The 16104-nt window shown below is 45.6% G+C and overlaps 1 protein-coding gene across 2 annotated transcripts in view; it reads left to right on the top strand.

The window, feature by feature from the left end:
- The window catches only part of DOCK5 (dedicator of cytokinesis 5), a 252306-nt gene extending 239292 nt beyond the window's left edge, over nucleotides 1-13014 (top strand). For both annotated transcript variants that reach the window (XM_021001085.2, XM_021001086.2), the window contains 5 exons: nucleotides 804-970; nucleotides 2683-2851; nucleotides 3921-4059; nucleotides 4451-4566; nucleotides 6488-13014. In XM_021001085.2, the coding sequence (XP_020856744.1) occupies nucleotides 804-970; nucleotides 2683-2851; nucleotides 3921-4059; nucleotides 4451-4566; nucleotides 6488-6592 (696 nt within the window). In that variant the 3' untranslated portion in view covers nucleotides 6593-13014. The remainder of the gene's footprint in view (nucleotides 1-803; nucleotides 971-2682; nucleotides 2852-3920; nucleotides 4060-4450; nucleotides 4567-6487) is intronic.
- The last annotated feature ends 3090 nt before the right edge of the window (nucleotides 13015-16104 follow it).

Genomic DNA, 16104 nt, shown 5'->3' with positions numbered 1-16104 from the left:
ATAAATTTCCATTTCAAGAAAGCTTATATAATAAATACTACACATTGTGCTCAGAGCTGTCCATCTTTTCTTTGCTTCTTTGTAAGTTTTCTTGTGTCCTCTGCTGTGCACTTTTTACTTTATTCTTTTTTTCCCCCCTTCTTCACCCCCACCCCAAGAAGGCTACAATTAAGCGGGGATGTGTATATATATATATATATATATATATATATATATATATATATGTACATATGTATGTACATATGTATGTGTATGTATATATGTATGAATATATGCATATGTATGTATGCACATGCATATGTGTATGCATCTATATACACTTCCATATACATACTTACACAAACATATACACATGCATACACCCACACATACTTAGATATCTGTAATCATCCTCATATATAGATGTATACATTGATGCTTTTTTTTGGTATCACTCTCACTTTCCAGGAACTATCCTACCATACAACCCTAACTTTTAGCATGGAATAACAGTTAAGCTAAGCACAATGACACATTGAATATATCTGGCAGAGTATGCCACATTCCCCACCTGTGGGCCCCCACCTCTCCACCAAGAGCAGGAAGTGGGTTCATCACCATCAGTCCTCTGGAATCACGATTGCGGATCCGTTCTCCTGCCGTTGCTCCTTTTTCTGTTTTTCTTCCACGGAAGGGACGCATTTGCTTCTGTTTTCCCTCTCCTTGGTACCTCCTGGAAGTTGACCTAACTGTGTCCACCCTGGACCCTGAGCTGCGTCTATTGCAGACTGTGCCCATAGACCTACTGTTCTTGTGCTCTTCAGCCTCCCACCTTGACGGAGAGGAAGCAGAGCAGGACGGGGTCGGTGGTGCTGCCGTACATCATGTCTTCCACCCTACGGCGATTGTCCGTCACCTCGGTGGCATCCTCGGTGGTCTCCACTTCTTCCACCTCCTCAGATAGCACCCCCTCCAGGCCAGGATCCGATGGGTGAGTAGAAACCGGGCCTTTGGTCACAAAGGCTGGGAATGGATCAGTCCCAGCCACTCACCACTGATGAGAAAACAACAAAGTGTGTCCTACTTGGGCTATACTATCATCCTATTATTATAAAGAATCTTCCTGACCACGTTACTCCCTCCCCGAGAAGTTTCAATGGCTCCCTATTGCTCCTAGGACAAAATATAGTCTCCCCAACTTGAGACATGAAGCCTTTTGCAGTCTGGCTTCCACCTACCTTTCCATGCCTATTTCTGTTCTTTAATTTTTTAAATTACCAAAAAGCTATTTTCTCTCCCTCCCACTTAAAAGGACAACAACAAATGTTCACAACGTTCTTATTTCACATTATATCCCTCCCAGGACTCTACTTTCCAGCCAACAGTTCTCTTTGTTGTTCTCTATGTGGAGAACTCTCGTCTGCCTTCATGCCTCTATCCCCCCGCCCGGAACACTCTCACTCTTTATCCTGCCTCTCATCCCTAGTCTCCTTCTCAAGCACTGTCCCCTGCATCGGGGATTCTTAACATGTCTGTGGCATGGACCCTTCAGCAGCCTGGGGAAACATCTGGACCTGTTCTCAGGTTCCTGGCTTTACATGCATAAAATAAAACATGTGAGATTACAGAGGACACTACTAGACTGAAATATAATTATCAAAATATTTTCTTAAAAGAAGTTCCAGGCCCCTGGTTGCATTCCCCTGCTCTATAAGAAGCCAGCAGTCTCCTTCCTGAAATTACCTTCCATTTCCTTGTGTCCGTGTTACAGCCTCCTAGAAAAATATAAGGTCCTTAAGGGCAGGACTCCTTTTGGGTTTGGGTCCCCTTTGGCACAGGGCCTAGCACAAAGCATTGTTGTCATTCGGATGTTTCACTTGTGTCCAACTCTTTGTGACCCCATTTGGAGTTTTCTTAAAGACTCAACTTCCTAAGTTCAAATCCATCGCGGATATCTAAGTAGAAAGAGACCTCGAGGGGCAGTGGGGCCCACCTCCTTCCTGCCTGGAGAGGGGAGAAGCTGGCCTTGGTATTAAGTACCAAGCTATGGGTCCTGTGTTGGAGTTTGTTTTCTTTTCTCTCAAGTGAGAATGAGCCTGGGTAGGATTAAGAGAAGTGACAAGCAACAGCTGTAATTTTCTGATTGTTTTTCTGAATCATTCACCCCGTCTGGGCCTTACCACAATCCTGCCAGGTAAGGGAAGGCAAGGCCGATGACTGTTGTTTTATAGATGAGCAAAGATCCCACAGTGACTCATTAGCAGAGTCAGCATCAAAACCAAGGCCTTTTGGGGTATTTTTAAATCAGGGTTAAGTGACTTGCCCAGGGTAACACAGCTAGTAAGTATCTGAGGATTTGATTTGAACTCAGGTCCTCCTGACTGTAGGACTGATGTTCTATCTACGACACCACCTAGCTGACCCCCTTTTTGAGTATTTTTCTACTACATGAATGAAATACAGAAAGTTTAAGACAACCTGGGGTTGAATTAAATCAATTCTATTAATTTAGTTAATTAGCTAATGGTAATTTTTAATTAACAAACATTTATTAAGCACCTGCTATATTTAAGACACCATCATTCCTCCTATGAAAGACCCATCCAAGATCCCACCTTCAGGTCGATGGTCATTAGGGAGAGCGACCTGGGATTTGGGGAAAGGAACAAATAATGAGATTGTGTCCTTTTTCCTGGGCACCAGGTCCATTCTGGAGCCCCTGCTAGAACGGCGAGCTTCGTCAGGGGCCAAAGTGGAAGATGTGTCCCTCAGAGAAGACAGTGATAATCGGATCAGCAAGTTCAAGAGGAAAGACTGGAACATTAGCAAATCTCAGGTCATCGCGGAGAGAGAGCCGGAAGCTGACCTGCTGGTAAGTCACAGTGGGCATGGGCCCCAGCTTCTCTGCAGGAGCCAAATTCTCAGAGTCAGGGAGGGAGCCTTGTTGGCCATGACTTCCAGTTAGAGCCCAGACCACAGCTTGCTTCCAAATGTGCTTACTGGCAGCTTAGGAGAGACTGAGGAATCTACATACAGGGAAATACATTCTGCTCCCTGAGAGCTGGAAGCTCTTGGTAGACACCAACTCAAGGCTCTCACGCCGTGGTGTCAGCAAGTGGGCCCATACCTTAGCCTGTGGTCCTTTGCATTCCTGCTCCATGACTCAGTCCCCAAACTCCATCTGTCCTCCTCTCGTAACTGGGGCCAGGGGAGGAGGGGGGAAGTGAAGAATTTTTGTGGTTATTTTTCATGAGCCACTTTGGGCTATGTCTGGCAAAGGCAACCCTTCCTGGGAGGAAAGGGGAATCTGAATGATGCAGGCTAGAAAGAACACTGGATCATAGAGTCATAATGAGATCCTAAATTTAGAGCTAGAAGCCATTTTAGAGGTCCCCAAACCTGCCCCCTTATTTTATGAGGAAACTCAGGCTCTGAAAGGTTAAGTAGTGGAGTCACAGAGCTAATAAGTATCCAAAGGGGAAAGACTTAAACTCTGGTATTCCTAAAACTGAGTCCAGTTCACTATACACTACACCATAGTCAGGAAGACCTGAATTCAAATCCTGCCTTAGACACTCTCTAGCTGTGTGACCCTGGGCAAATTACTTAACTTCTGTATGCCTCAGTTTCCTTATCTGTAAAATGGGCCTGGGTGGATGAAATAGCCTCTGCCACCCCTTCTAGTTCTAAATCTATGCTCCTTTGGTCTATGAAGACTCCACTGACCAACCGTTGATGTTCACTGATCCCCTCAAAGACCTTAGCCGTTATCTGACTCCACTCCGTTGTATGCTTTGGTAAGGGGGATGAAAGCCTTTGATGTACCTGCCCCTCTCCATCAACTCTCTTGTCCAGAGGGAAGTGCTCAAGCGTGGAAACCCATTTGGCCTCCAAACTGAGGCATTACTGCTTCTTCTCTTCCTTGTCTTTTCTCTCCCTAGAGCCCTGCTAGCAAGGTACAAAGACCCAAGAGTCTCCAGCTAGTGGACAGTCGGCTGACCTTGTTGCAAGGCTCCCCCCTGCCTTCCTCTATGGCCCTGAGCCCACCGCCACTGACCCCGAAAACACCCAGGACCCAAAGTAAGTTCTCTTCATCTCGTTTTTTCAACTCTTGAGGACAGAAGAACACAGTCCTCCCTGCCCCCAGTGGTCTGTGCCACGTCTGGGTCTTCTAAACTTGCTTGCTGCATTGGCAGCAGGTACAGAAGGAAGAATAATAGTAACAGCCACAGTACCCTACATTTCTGTAGTGTATTCAAATTACAAAACTCTTTGATAGCAGTTAATTCATGTGATACTCAAGCCAAAGTTTCCTTTGACTTTTTGGAGAGGCATTATCCAAGAGAAAGAATCTAGCTTGGGAGTTTTAATAGAGATGAATGGAAAGGAATCCTCGGAAGGCCAGTACCAAGGCTTGAATCTCCATATTGCTTTTCTCCCTACTTGACTTTTTGATTCTCATCCTTTCCAGGCTCTCCAACATTGCAGGTAGATGGGCTGATGTCTTCTGGTGCAAAGACAGTCCCGCCCCCACCCCCTCCCAAGAGCAAGCCCTATGAGACCGGCAGCCAGAGGAACTCGGCAGAGGTAGGGGATCGGAGTGACGGTGCTCACTTCACTGGCCATGTAGTTTTCCAGGTTGCTTTAAGCAGAGAGTGTCTTACCTGAATGGCTCCTGTTTCACTTCTGGAATGAGCAAGCAGCCTTACCCTCTTGTTGAAAAAAAGTCCATGTCACCCATCTTCTCTTCAAGACAGGGTGGCCGGGATGGGACGAAGAATGGGTCAGGACCCATGACTTGATGGGTTTAGGGGAGCTTCTGGTGAGGAAAGCCCCTCTCCTAGTGCAGATCAGTAATTATGCTGAAGCTTACAATGTTGGAGAATTGCCTAGGGCTCTGAGTGGTTAATAGTGAATGAATGAATGAATGAATGAATGAGTGAATGAATAAATGATGAATGAATGAATGAATGAATGAATGACATTTATTAAGCATTTACTATGTGCTCAAAACTAGGGATACAAATACAGGCAACTAGGATAGCATCTGCCCTCAGGGCACTTGCTCTATCCCAGGAAAAGAAAAGGGAGATATAAAGGAGAGAGGCAGGAACCTCATACAGGGGCTTGGTTTGATAATGATTGAAGACTTGTGTGGGACCTTGGTTCTGCTCAAGATAAGACAGAAGCTCATCAGTCAGAACAAAGCTAATAACAGTAATCATGATGGCTAACATTTATGGAGTGCCTTAGAATTTGCAAAGCCATATATGTGCATGTTCATGTCTTAGCTCTTGGTATAATCACGTGTGCACACACACATTCAAATCCAGCCTCAGCCTCTTGCCATCTGTGTGACCCTGAACCTCTGTCTGCCTCAGTTTTCTCATCTATAAAATGGAGTAATAATAGCACCTACCTCACAGGGTTGTGTGAGAATCAAGTGAGACAAAAGTTATAAAGCACAGTGCCTGGCACATAGAACGCACTCAATAAAAGCTTGTGTTCCCCCCACCCCACCTGATCCTCAAAAGAACCAGGTGTTTTAGGTGGTTTTATTATCCCCATTATACAGATGAGGAAACTGAGCTTAAGAGAGGATGAATGACTTGCCTGGGGTCACCCAGCTAGTATGTATCCAGGACAAGACTTGAATTGAAGCCTTCCTTCCTTGCTGCCTCCCCAGGACGAGGAATAATGTCTTAAATTTCAATACATCAGAGTGACAGGTGTTCTGAGTTATCCCCCCAGTTCAGGTCTATGCGGACTCAGTTTACCAATCTGTAAAAGGAGCTTGCATGCACTGCCTCCTGTGCCAGGTTGTTGTGAGGAAAGTGCTTTGTAAATCTGAAGGTGCTACCTAAATGTGAGTGATCGTTTTTGTGTGTGTGTGTGTGTTCGAGTTGCCCAGGGGTGGAGAAGGCAGTATTAAGAAGGAGAAGGAATCCTTCTTGCTCTTTTTGTGCCTTTTGCAAACCCTTGCAGAGGGATACTGTGTTCCATCAACCAAAATCTGAAAGATGCACGGTAGGAAAAAAAAAAGGATGGGAATGAATGAGTGAGTGAGAGAAGGAATGAATGAATGAAAAAGATTTATTAGGCAATTATTAGGTTCCAAACTGAGGGTAAAACAACAAAATCAGGACAATCCCTAGGGGAGGGATCAGGGAAGGGAGTTTTGCTCTGGGGAATCACAAAGGTAATAAACAGAGGTCTAGAGAAGACGTGATTAATTTTTTATTAACTTTGATTAATTTTTGTTAATGTTCCCAGAACAAGAAGTGAAAAATGGGTAGCAGGGAGCAGGGTATGCACATGACAGCCAGGCCAGGCCTGTGGCAAGAAGATGGCTAACATGGATAGTGTATGGCTATATGGGATTTAAAGCATGGCCTAGTTGGCCTGGGACCGTAAAAATATAATGAAGAAATAACTAACCTTGGGTTAGGAATAAGGAAATAAAATCCTTTTCTCTTACTCCTACCCCATTATGCATCTGCTCTCTCAGGTTGCACCCCCGCTTCCTGTCCGTCGAGAAGCCAAGGGCCCACCACCTCCACCTCCCAAGGCCCGCAAGTCCGGAGTGCTCTCATCGGAGCCAGGATCACAATGAAGACCCTGCTCTTCCTCAGTCCTTGTCTAGTATTTTGGGAGCTGCCAACATGGACAGCCTGTCTCAAGACCAGCCTCCAAAAGGCAATGGCGCCATTGCCCTAGTTTTCCATCCCCTCTCATCTGAGATGACCTTGAACCCGGATCGATTCTTTTGAAAGCTTCCCGCACAGTCATCTCACACCTTCTTCACTCACTTGTGATCATCAAGCATCTACCTTCAGCCCACAGCCATCTGGGCCTCCAAAGAGTCTCCTGCCAACTGGTTATCCAGAGTGACCCTTGACTCCTTTTCCTGGCCATGACAGGCATTTCTCGCTTTGCTTCCGAAAAGCAACGCTGGAGTTTGGGTTCCCTTCCTTATGGACGTACCCCCTTCCATGTACCTAAACAATAACAGAGCCACACAACGGGGCCATTTTGGGTAGCTGAAGTAACAATAATTCATTAATATGTATGATGTGCCCTTTGAGAAAAGGGAATGTGTCTAAGGTAAGGGCGGGTGCACCACCTTTTAGCAATGATGTAAAAGGGACACCCGTTCAGGAAGGATTGCACTAGAGGGCTGCTGAGGTACCTCTAAAATCCTATAATTCCATGAGTTCATGGGCAGTTTACAAGGAGCCATGTTGATCGTGGCTGTGAATTGGAATGAAAAGATAGGTGGGGTTCTGCCACTCCAATGGCCAGAAGAACTCAAAGACTTTTAAATAGTTGAGATGATATTAAATTCTGATTATACCAAGAGCTAAAAGCAAAGAATTTCTCCTACGTGGAAAACCTTCCAGATGATCTGGTTACATCAAGGGTCTTATCTGTTCTCCTGAGAGCCTGCATCCCTTGCCTAACTGGTGGCCTTCAGTTCTGGGGATTCTGTCAAGTTAACAAACACCTATTAAACACTTCCTGTGTGCCAGACATGGTGCCAAGTACTGGGAATACAAACACAATTAGAAAGACTGTCCCCTCCTGCAAGGAGCTTATGTTCTCATGAAGAAGACAGCACTTAAAAGTATAGATGCTGAGGAGAGAGGGCTTCCCAGAATGGATCTTGGAGAGGCAAGTTCCCTCCCTAGGGTCTTCATTTTATTATAACTGCCTCTACTTTCTCACCTGTCACACAACCAGTCACACACAGCCCCACTGCATTACCTCCTCTGAGCTGGTGTGAAGTAAACTGTGGAGTCTAGGTGTGAATGTCACTGCCCCAGTCAGGCTGACTTCAGTCTCCTCCATCCCACTTTCCATGGGCTCCAACCTTCAGTCTCCTCCATCCCACTTTCCATGGACTCCAAGCTTCAGTCTCCTCCATCCCACTTTCCATGGACTCCAAGCTTCAGTCTCCTCCATGCCACTTTCCATGGAGTCCAAGCTTCAGTCTCCTCCATCCCACTTTCCATGGACTCCAACTTTCAGTCTCCTCCATCCCACTTTCCATGGACTCCAAGCTTCAGTCTCCTCCATCCCACTTTCCATGGACTCCAAGCTTCAGTCTCCTCCATCCCACTTTCCATGGACTCCAACCTTCAATCTCCTCCATGCCACTTTCCATGGAGTCTGACCTTCAGTCTCCTCCATCCCCTTTCTATGACTCAGTGGCCCAATCGTGCTTCTATGTTTGACAGGACTTTCCTTTTCCACACATTTGATTTTGCCTTATAAGATCTATAACAATTCCCCAAAGTAAGCCCCTTGCTTTCTCCATAGAATTGAGAAATTTGTAAGAACCTCCAGAACCTACACGATGCCCTAAAAATGTCTGTCTATTTTGGTCTGAGCCTGTGAAGTGGGGATCTCCTGTCCACACAGATCCACGACTGCCCTTTGGGATCACAGTTGTAGAGGTGCCTGGGGGTACTGAAGGGTTAAGTGATTTGGCCCTGCTCAGTGTGGGTCAGAAGCAGGGCTTGAACCCCAGTCTTCCTGGCTTTTAGGCCAGGTCTTCATCCAGTCAGCCACATTTCCTCTCTCCCTGCACGTAGCAGGTGGTTCATAAATATTTGGAAGCTCTGACACTTTCTTAGCTGTGTGGCCCTGGGCAAGTCACTTTGTACCAAAAACGATCAGCCAGCAAGACCATTTCCAATAGGGGTGAGGAAGGGGATCAGAAGAGGCTTCATGAAGGAAGTGTACTTAAGTTGGACTTTGAAGGATGAGTGGGATTTCAACAGGTGAAGACTGGGTGTGTGCACAGTGTCTAGATGGGGAGGTGTCCTGCCCATTCCAGGTTTTAGCAGAAAAAAAGGGCATGACTTTGAGCCCCCTGGAATTATCACACCTACAAGGGACCCTACCTGAAATCATTCCCTTCCCATGTAATTGAGTCTTTCTTAGACACAAGGGTTTTTAACCTGAAGTCTATGAACTTAGATGGGAAAAAAATTATGATAAATTATGAATATGAGTGGCCAATATTATCCTGAGAAGGTGTCCCTAGGCTTCACCACACCGAGAAAGGGGTCCAGGACATGAAAAAGGGTAAGAAGCCCTGCTTTAAAGGCAGAAAAAGTCAAAAAAGGACCTCAAGAATTGGTGATTTGGGTTTTCCCCCTGCCTTCTTTTAGTATCATCATCCTTCATCCCCTCTCTCCTACACCTGGAGGGAGATGAGCCTAGATGAGAAAACCAGAAAAGCAAGAAACTGACCCAGTCTCAAGCCCCCACCCCAGGAAACTGGTATTCAGAGGTGACAGATGTCATGGAAAGACCCCTGCACTTGGAGGCCTGTCTTCGCCATTGTCTTTGTGTCCTACCAGAGTCACTAGCCTTCCCAAACCTCAGTTTCCTCGTCTGTAAAACAAGGGGGTTGGATGAGATGCAGACTTTCAGGAGGGCAGATGGACAACAGTTGGCATGAGGGGGTCTGGAGCTCTTCGTGTTCCTTCCGGCCCCCAAAGTCCCTACACTTCAGTCTCTTACTGAAAGGTAGAGAACTGGTCCGTGAAAGAGGCAAAAGAGAAACTTGGACCACAGCCTTGGGAAGCATTAAGGATAGAGGATGCCCCCAGCTGTCTGGTGGGCTAACTGTGGTGCTCTGAGGACTGATGGATCTTTCCCTTCACAGTCTTTCTGCCTGTGTTTTATCTGGAGATCAAGTGTTTTCCATATTAATGGAAATTGTTCTCTAACCTCCCCCCCCCCACTACCACACACACACTCACACCACAACCCTTTAAATGCATAGAATTCAGTGAGGATTGTGGAAAGCAGAAGAGGATTATAAAGGAAGAGAACTGGCTATGGGACCATGTATTCTAATCGTTAGCATGGAATAGAATTTCTGACATCAAGTGTCTGCGACATTGGCAAAAAAAGGGGCAACCCCCAACAATCTCCCCACTTCACAAGCTACCAACATGGTCTACCATGTCTAGAACATTTCAATAACCAGGCCCTCCCACACTGTACCATTTGAGAACTTACAAGGCTTGGCAGTCCATTCCTAAGCTGTCTGGTCATACTGTTCTAATTGGCATTGGCCATGACAGATGTAATTTCCACTTTGTGAAAGCTGGGTGAAGCACGTGTGAGCTCCAGCCAGCAGAAGAACGAAGAGTGCTTTTCCTTTGCTATGGTGTGATAAGCATGGAGTTCTAATGCCCAGACCGTTCTATCAGGCAACCCTAATTTTCAAGGTCCTGCCCTGTGAGGGTTGATTGAAGGAACTAGGAAAGCTTGGGGAAGAGGTTTGGTGGGGGGAGGGGAGGCATGGTAGGTGTGTGAAAGATGCCTTTCTTCAAGAGTTTAAATGGCTGTCATAGACAAGAACAAGTAGATTTTTGCTCCTTCATTCCAGAGGGAAGAAACAGAACCATGGATGCAAGTTGTAAAAAGGGTTTTGGGCTTGATTGAAGAAGACTTTCTGAAAATTAAAGTAATCACCAAATGAAGTCTTTGGGTGGTTGTGGGATCTCCCTCATTGGGTATCATCAAGCCTTGCTTGGGTGACCATTTATCACACACACACACTTGTGTTGTAGTGGGGAATCTTTTGGGGATAGGGGTTGAATTAGAGAACTGGGGACATCCCTCCCAGGTCTGAGATTCTGTGTGACCATTGGGCTGCTTCCGTAAACCCATACTTAGGAAAGATGCTTTGAGAAGGCTGGAAATTTTTTGCTGAGATTTGCCGTTATTTATTTATTTTTAAATTAAACCTGGAATTGATTTTCTGAAGCATTCTATGTCTTTGGTTGACTGGTAGCTTTCCTTTAGAGAAATGACACTTTCCTGAGCTTTGTTACTCCCCCTTTCCCAGGGTCTCTTCACTGGAAGGCATCTACTCACCGTGGATATCCCTGTGAAGCTCTCTGTCTCTGTCTCTTTCTCTGTGTATCTTTGTCTCTCTCTGTCTCTCTCTTTCTCTCTTTTTTTTCTTTTTCTTTTTTTTTTTAAAGGCAATTGGGGTTAAGTGACTTGCCCAGGGCCACACAGCTAGTAAGTATCTGAGGCCGGATTTGAACTCAGGTCTTCCTGACCCCAAGCTCAAACTAGCCTGAGAACAAAGTCCATGGATGACTTTGTGTGGCTCCCTAGGAGTCTCAGAGGAGGGGATAGTCTAAGAGATGAGCTCTTGTCACTCAGCTCTCCTGGGCCTCAGTTTCCTAATCTCTAAAGTGAGGGATTCAGACAAGATGGAGTCTAAAATCTCCTCCAGCTCAAAGTCTGTGTTTTTGAGAGCAATCCTTTCCATTGTCATAACCTGCAGCACTGGCACCTGGGAGCAGTGGAAGGCTTACCTGGGCCACAGCCCAGGAAGAAGGAGGTGCATCCCAGGATGTGGTCAGCACCTCAAAATGTCCTGCCCCGGTGGCAAAGTCCTGACAACCCTACACTAGTTACACACAAATCTGGCTCTCACTACATCTTAGATCTCAGAGAGTGTATAGGATTTCATATAAAATCTGACCAAATACCTTCAGTAATGATTACTATGATTTTTCAAGCTACTCTGACTCCTTTGTGTTATCTGATCTCTCTAAATTTGTATTGAATTCTTTTTTCCATTGCTTGAATTTTCTCTTGTATTTTTCTCTTTCTTCCCCCCAAGGGAGCTATCCTTTTTCACAAAAATGCCTGATCTTTTCAGCAAAATCTTTCTGTAAAATCTTCACAAATCAGGCAGTATGACGCAGCATTGCCCTGGTTGTTGGCAGGCCTGGCTTCTTGGCCAGAACTGCCACAAATGTGCTGTCTCACTTTGCCTAAAATGTCTCTATTTGTAAAATGAAAGGGGCTGGCATCACATGATCTCTAAAGCCCCTTTTGATTTTAATATTCTATTGTTCTAAATGGATTCCTGATCCATTGGTAACTATTTCATCCATAGGTACGTACATATGTAAAGATATATATGTGCATACATGTATGCATGTATTCACATGTGTACACATATGTGTGTATACATGTGTGAATCTGTATGTACATCTATATACCTATATGTATATGTGTTTATATATAAAATCCTTTTAGGTTGCAGATGTTTAGATTCATAAAGATCTAAAGACGTATCATCAAAGCAGCCTGATACAAAGGGAAAGAGCTGGCAGAAAGACCTCGGGAGCGTCCCCTCTGGGTGATATTGGGTTAGTCCTGTAACCTCCTTGAGACCCCTGGACAACTCTAGTACTGTGGACAGGGAAGTAGATGCCAATCTGCTTTGGGAGGGAATGTCTCATCATGGCAGAACTCCCAATGGTTATGAAGTCACAAGGCCATTGCCTGGGGCTAAGTATCTGAAATGGTTTCCACGTTGTCAGGGGGGAAAAAAATGTTGCTCCAATAATAATAATTCACATTTCTCCAGCATTATAAAGTAGTTTTCTCACAATAGTCCAGGTAGGGCCAATGTTATCCCCTTATTATCCCTAAACTGAGATTCAGGAAGGTGAAGAAATGGATTTGCTCAGGGTCTTGAGGCAGAGGAAACATTGGGCTTCTCATTTTTAAAGGGGCATGGGGGGTTGAGCGGGGTGAGACTAGATGATGCCTGAGGCTCCTCCCATCTCTAAACCCTCCAATTCTAGATGTCGGTCCAACCTGCCCTCCAGCACCTCCTACAGCTTCTCAAGGGAAGGAACATCTTTCTCTTGGACTGGACCATTCATTTCAAATGAAACCACTGGAAGCCAGCCCTCCCCTCTGAGGCCCAGGGTTATGGTGAGAGGCACTTTCCAGGGCTAGAGCTGGAGGCCTGGGATGTTTCTCCACTGGCATTGCCAGCCTCCACTTGGGCGAAGGGAGCCCGCATCTTTGGGAATCCAGAATGTGACTTCCTGGGATGGTAAATAAGGTATATAAACTAAGCGGGTGGCATTTTCTTTTTCTTTTCTGAGAACTGTATTAACAATTGTACAATTTGTAAATAATGCAGGGTTTTTTTTAAAGTAAATGATTGAATAAATGTAGTTTTTGAGTGAATGACCAATGGAAATTGTGTTCCTCTCTATTCTGCTGGGCACATCATATCTACTCATTCATTTTTGCCCTTTATCTGTTTTCATTACAAGTGAAATCAACAAGCATAGATTAAGCACCTACTATGTGCCTGGCACTGTCCTAAGGGCTGTGGATGTCTTTGTGCTCAATGAGCTCATAGTCTAATGGGGAAAACGACAGGCAAACGACTGTACAAAGAAGCTACATAAAAGGTTAACTGTGGGTAGTCTCAGAGGGAAGGAGCTGTGAAAGATCAGTTACACAAGGGGGAATTTTAGATGGCAGCTGGAAGAAGCCAGGAGGCAGAGTTGAGGAAGAGACAATTCAATGGCCAGTGGAGAGATGGAGGGTCTTGGGTTAAGAACAGTCCATGACTATATTCCTGCAGGGTCCAAGGTCCCTGGACTGCAGAGGGCATGGCGGTGAGGAGGGTGTAAGAAGGCGGAAAAGGTATGGGAACCGGATGTGAAGGGCTTGGAAAGGCAAGCAGGATTTTGTTCTTGATCCCGGGAGTGATAGGAAGGCTCAGAAGTTGAGTGAACTGGGGACTGGGGAGGGACTTGGTCGGACCAGAGCTTTCAGTAGATGCAGCTGAGTGGGGGGTGGGCTGGAGGGGTGACTGGAGGTAGGGAGACCAACCTGCAGGTTGTGGCAATAGGAAAATCAGCTGGCCCAACACGAGTCACTCATTCTCCCTTCTCCATAGAATGAGAGGTTTGGGCTAGAGGGCCCCCGAGGCTGTTCCAGCGGGGCCAGGAGCACTGGGAAAGATGATGTCATGAGAGGGAACTGTAATATTTTACCCGATTTTTACCTGTAAACAGAAGCGGGTGTGGACGTCATAGGGTTGGGGGAAGCAGTGGGAAATAAACAGTCCATCTTAGAATCTATGATCCAGCTTTCTTTATCACAGGGAGGTTGTATGTGGTCTGACACTCAACTCAGATTTTGTGAGATTTTTCAAAAGATTCAAAGATTAGGTAGGATTTCACAAAAAAACAAAAGAGGGGTTTTTTTAGTTGTTTAGTCATTTTTCAGTCACTTCCAACTCTTTGTGAGCTCTTTTGCGGTCTTCTTGGCTGAAATACTGGAATGGTTTGCCATTTCCTTCTCCAGCTCCTTTTACAGATGAGGAAATTGAGGCAAACAGGGTTAAGTGACTTACCCAGGGTCACACAGCTAGTAAGTGTCTGAGGCCAGATTTGAACTCAAGTGTTCCAGACTCCAGGCCCAGCCTTACATCCACTGCACCTTCTACCTGCCCCCAAGGGAGTTATTTAAAGGAACCAAGATGGATGCTAAGATAACGCATCAACCAATTTATATTTTAGAAATTTTTTTTTTGGGCAATTGGGGTTAAGTCCTTTGCCCAGGGCCACATCAAGTGTTTGGTCTGAGGCTGGATTTGAACTCGTGTTTCAGAAATTTTGAACAGAACCAACATTTCCCGTGACTTCTAAAATGGCCACCTGGAGAGCAGTACCTGTGCATGACACCAGAGGGCATTCCTCAACAACCCCATAGGTTCTTAGTGTTGAGCAGACTAACCAGGGGGCCCTCTCAGCCCCCAGTCCCCTGTGGTAACGCCTCCTGGGTTTCTGTCTAGCTTTTTCAATTTAAATGTGTATGATTTAATCTCATCATAATTAATAACTAAATTAGCTGATGCTCCCAGCCCACAGAGAGTCCAATTTCCCCACTCCTGCACATGTAAATTAAATGCTTTGTCAAAGGGGGAAAAGAAATGAAAGCTATTGGGTTCAAGACTCCCAAGCCCCTGCTAAGCATGTCTGGGCCTTGCTGTTCTCACAGCTGCCCTGGAGCTGCAGGCTCCCCTAGGACTTCTGGGTCTTTCCATGGACTCTGCAGCTGGACTGTTACATACATTGTCTATTCCAATTAGAAGGCCGCTAGGTGGCGCCACAGTATAGAGCGCTTGGAAGCAAGAAGACTCATCTTCCTGAGTTCAAGTCCGGCCTCAGACACTTACTAGCTGTGTGACCCTGGGCAAGGCACTTCACCCTGCTTGCCTCAGTTTCCTCATCTGTAAAATAAACTGGAGAAGGAAATGGCAAACCACTCTAATGTCTTTGCCAAGAAGATCCCAAATGGTGTCACAAAGAGTCAGACGCTCCTGAAAAGACTGAACATTAATAGCAACAAATTGGACTATGAGTTCCTTGAGAGTAAACACTGTCCTGACTATACTGGTAGAGGATCACACCCTCCCCACCCCACCTCACCCCATCTCAAACACTTTAGTCTTAAAAAGTGAAGGGTTCATGGTAGCCTCTGTCTCAGCTCATCACAAGGACTGGCTGATAGGACCATGGATTGTCTACACCACATGGTCCTAAAGGATATATTATAGGTTAGAATTAGTCTCAGTGGCTCTGGCCTCAAGGACCTCAGGGATGTTTCCTGGATGTCCCCTAGTATCCCTCCAGACCCAAGGGTAAGGTGGGGAGTGGGATGGACCAGTTAAATCAAGAATGGAACCACCCTCCAAATGCATTCTGCAGGTGGGACTCCCCAGAAGAATAAGAGACGAGTCTATGGAGAGATGCTTCTAGCTGTTAGAGAGAAACATAAAATTCTTTCATTCTGTTGAGTCCTTCGGTAACTTACCACATATGACTCCTGTTACTCTGTTCACTAAAGGAGCTCATCGCCACACTCCCTCCCACTCTGGGACCTAAAGATGTAGGCTATGTGTAGAATAACAAAAGGTTACCTATGGCTCACCGGGGCTGAGCCAAGGGTGCCATATGCAGAAGATAGAAGCAAGAGTTGGCAGTGAAAAATGGATACAGGAGGATATTTTCGTCTTTTATATCCTGAGCACCAAGCACTGTGCCTGACACATAGTAGGTGCTTCATAAATGTTTGTTGATTGATTGACCTGTGATGTTCAAGTAAATTATGAGACGTTACAGATATTGGGAAGTAAAGATATGAGTGTGAAAAGGAGTGTAACTTTTGACAGGATGGTGAATGATATGGAAGGATTATTGCTAATCACAGCTTTCACCCCAAGTCTCTCAGTCCCAGGTCAAAAGAGCTAAACAAGCAGAA

The sequence above is a fragment of the Phascolarctos cinereus genome, unplaced genomic scaffold (assembly GCF_003287225.1).
Source record: "Phascolarctos cinereus isolate Bilbo 61053 unplaced genomic scaffold, phaCin_HiC Scaffold_2;HRSCAF=192, whole genome shotgun sequence".
Taxonomy (NCBI): domain Eukaryota; kingdom Metazoa; phylum Chordata; class Mammalia; order Diprotodontia; family Phascolarctidae; genus Phascolarctos; species Phascolarctos cinereus.
Note: the sequence above shows the minus strand (reverse complement) of the source record. Positions and strands in the feature narration are given on the sequence as shown.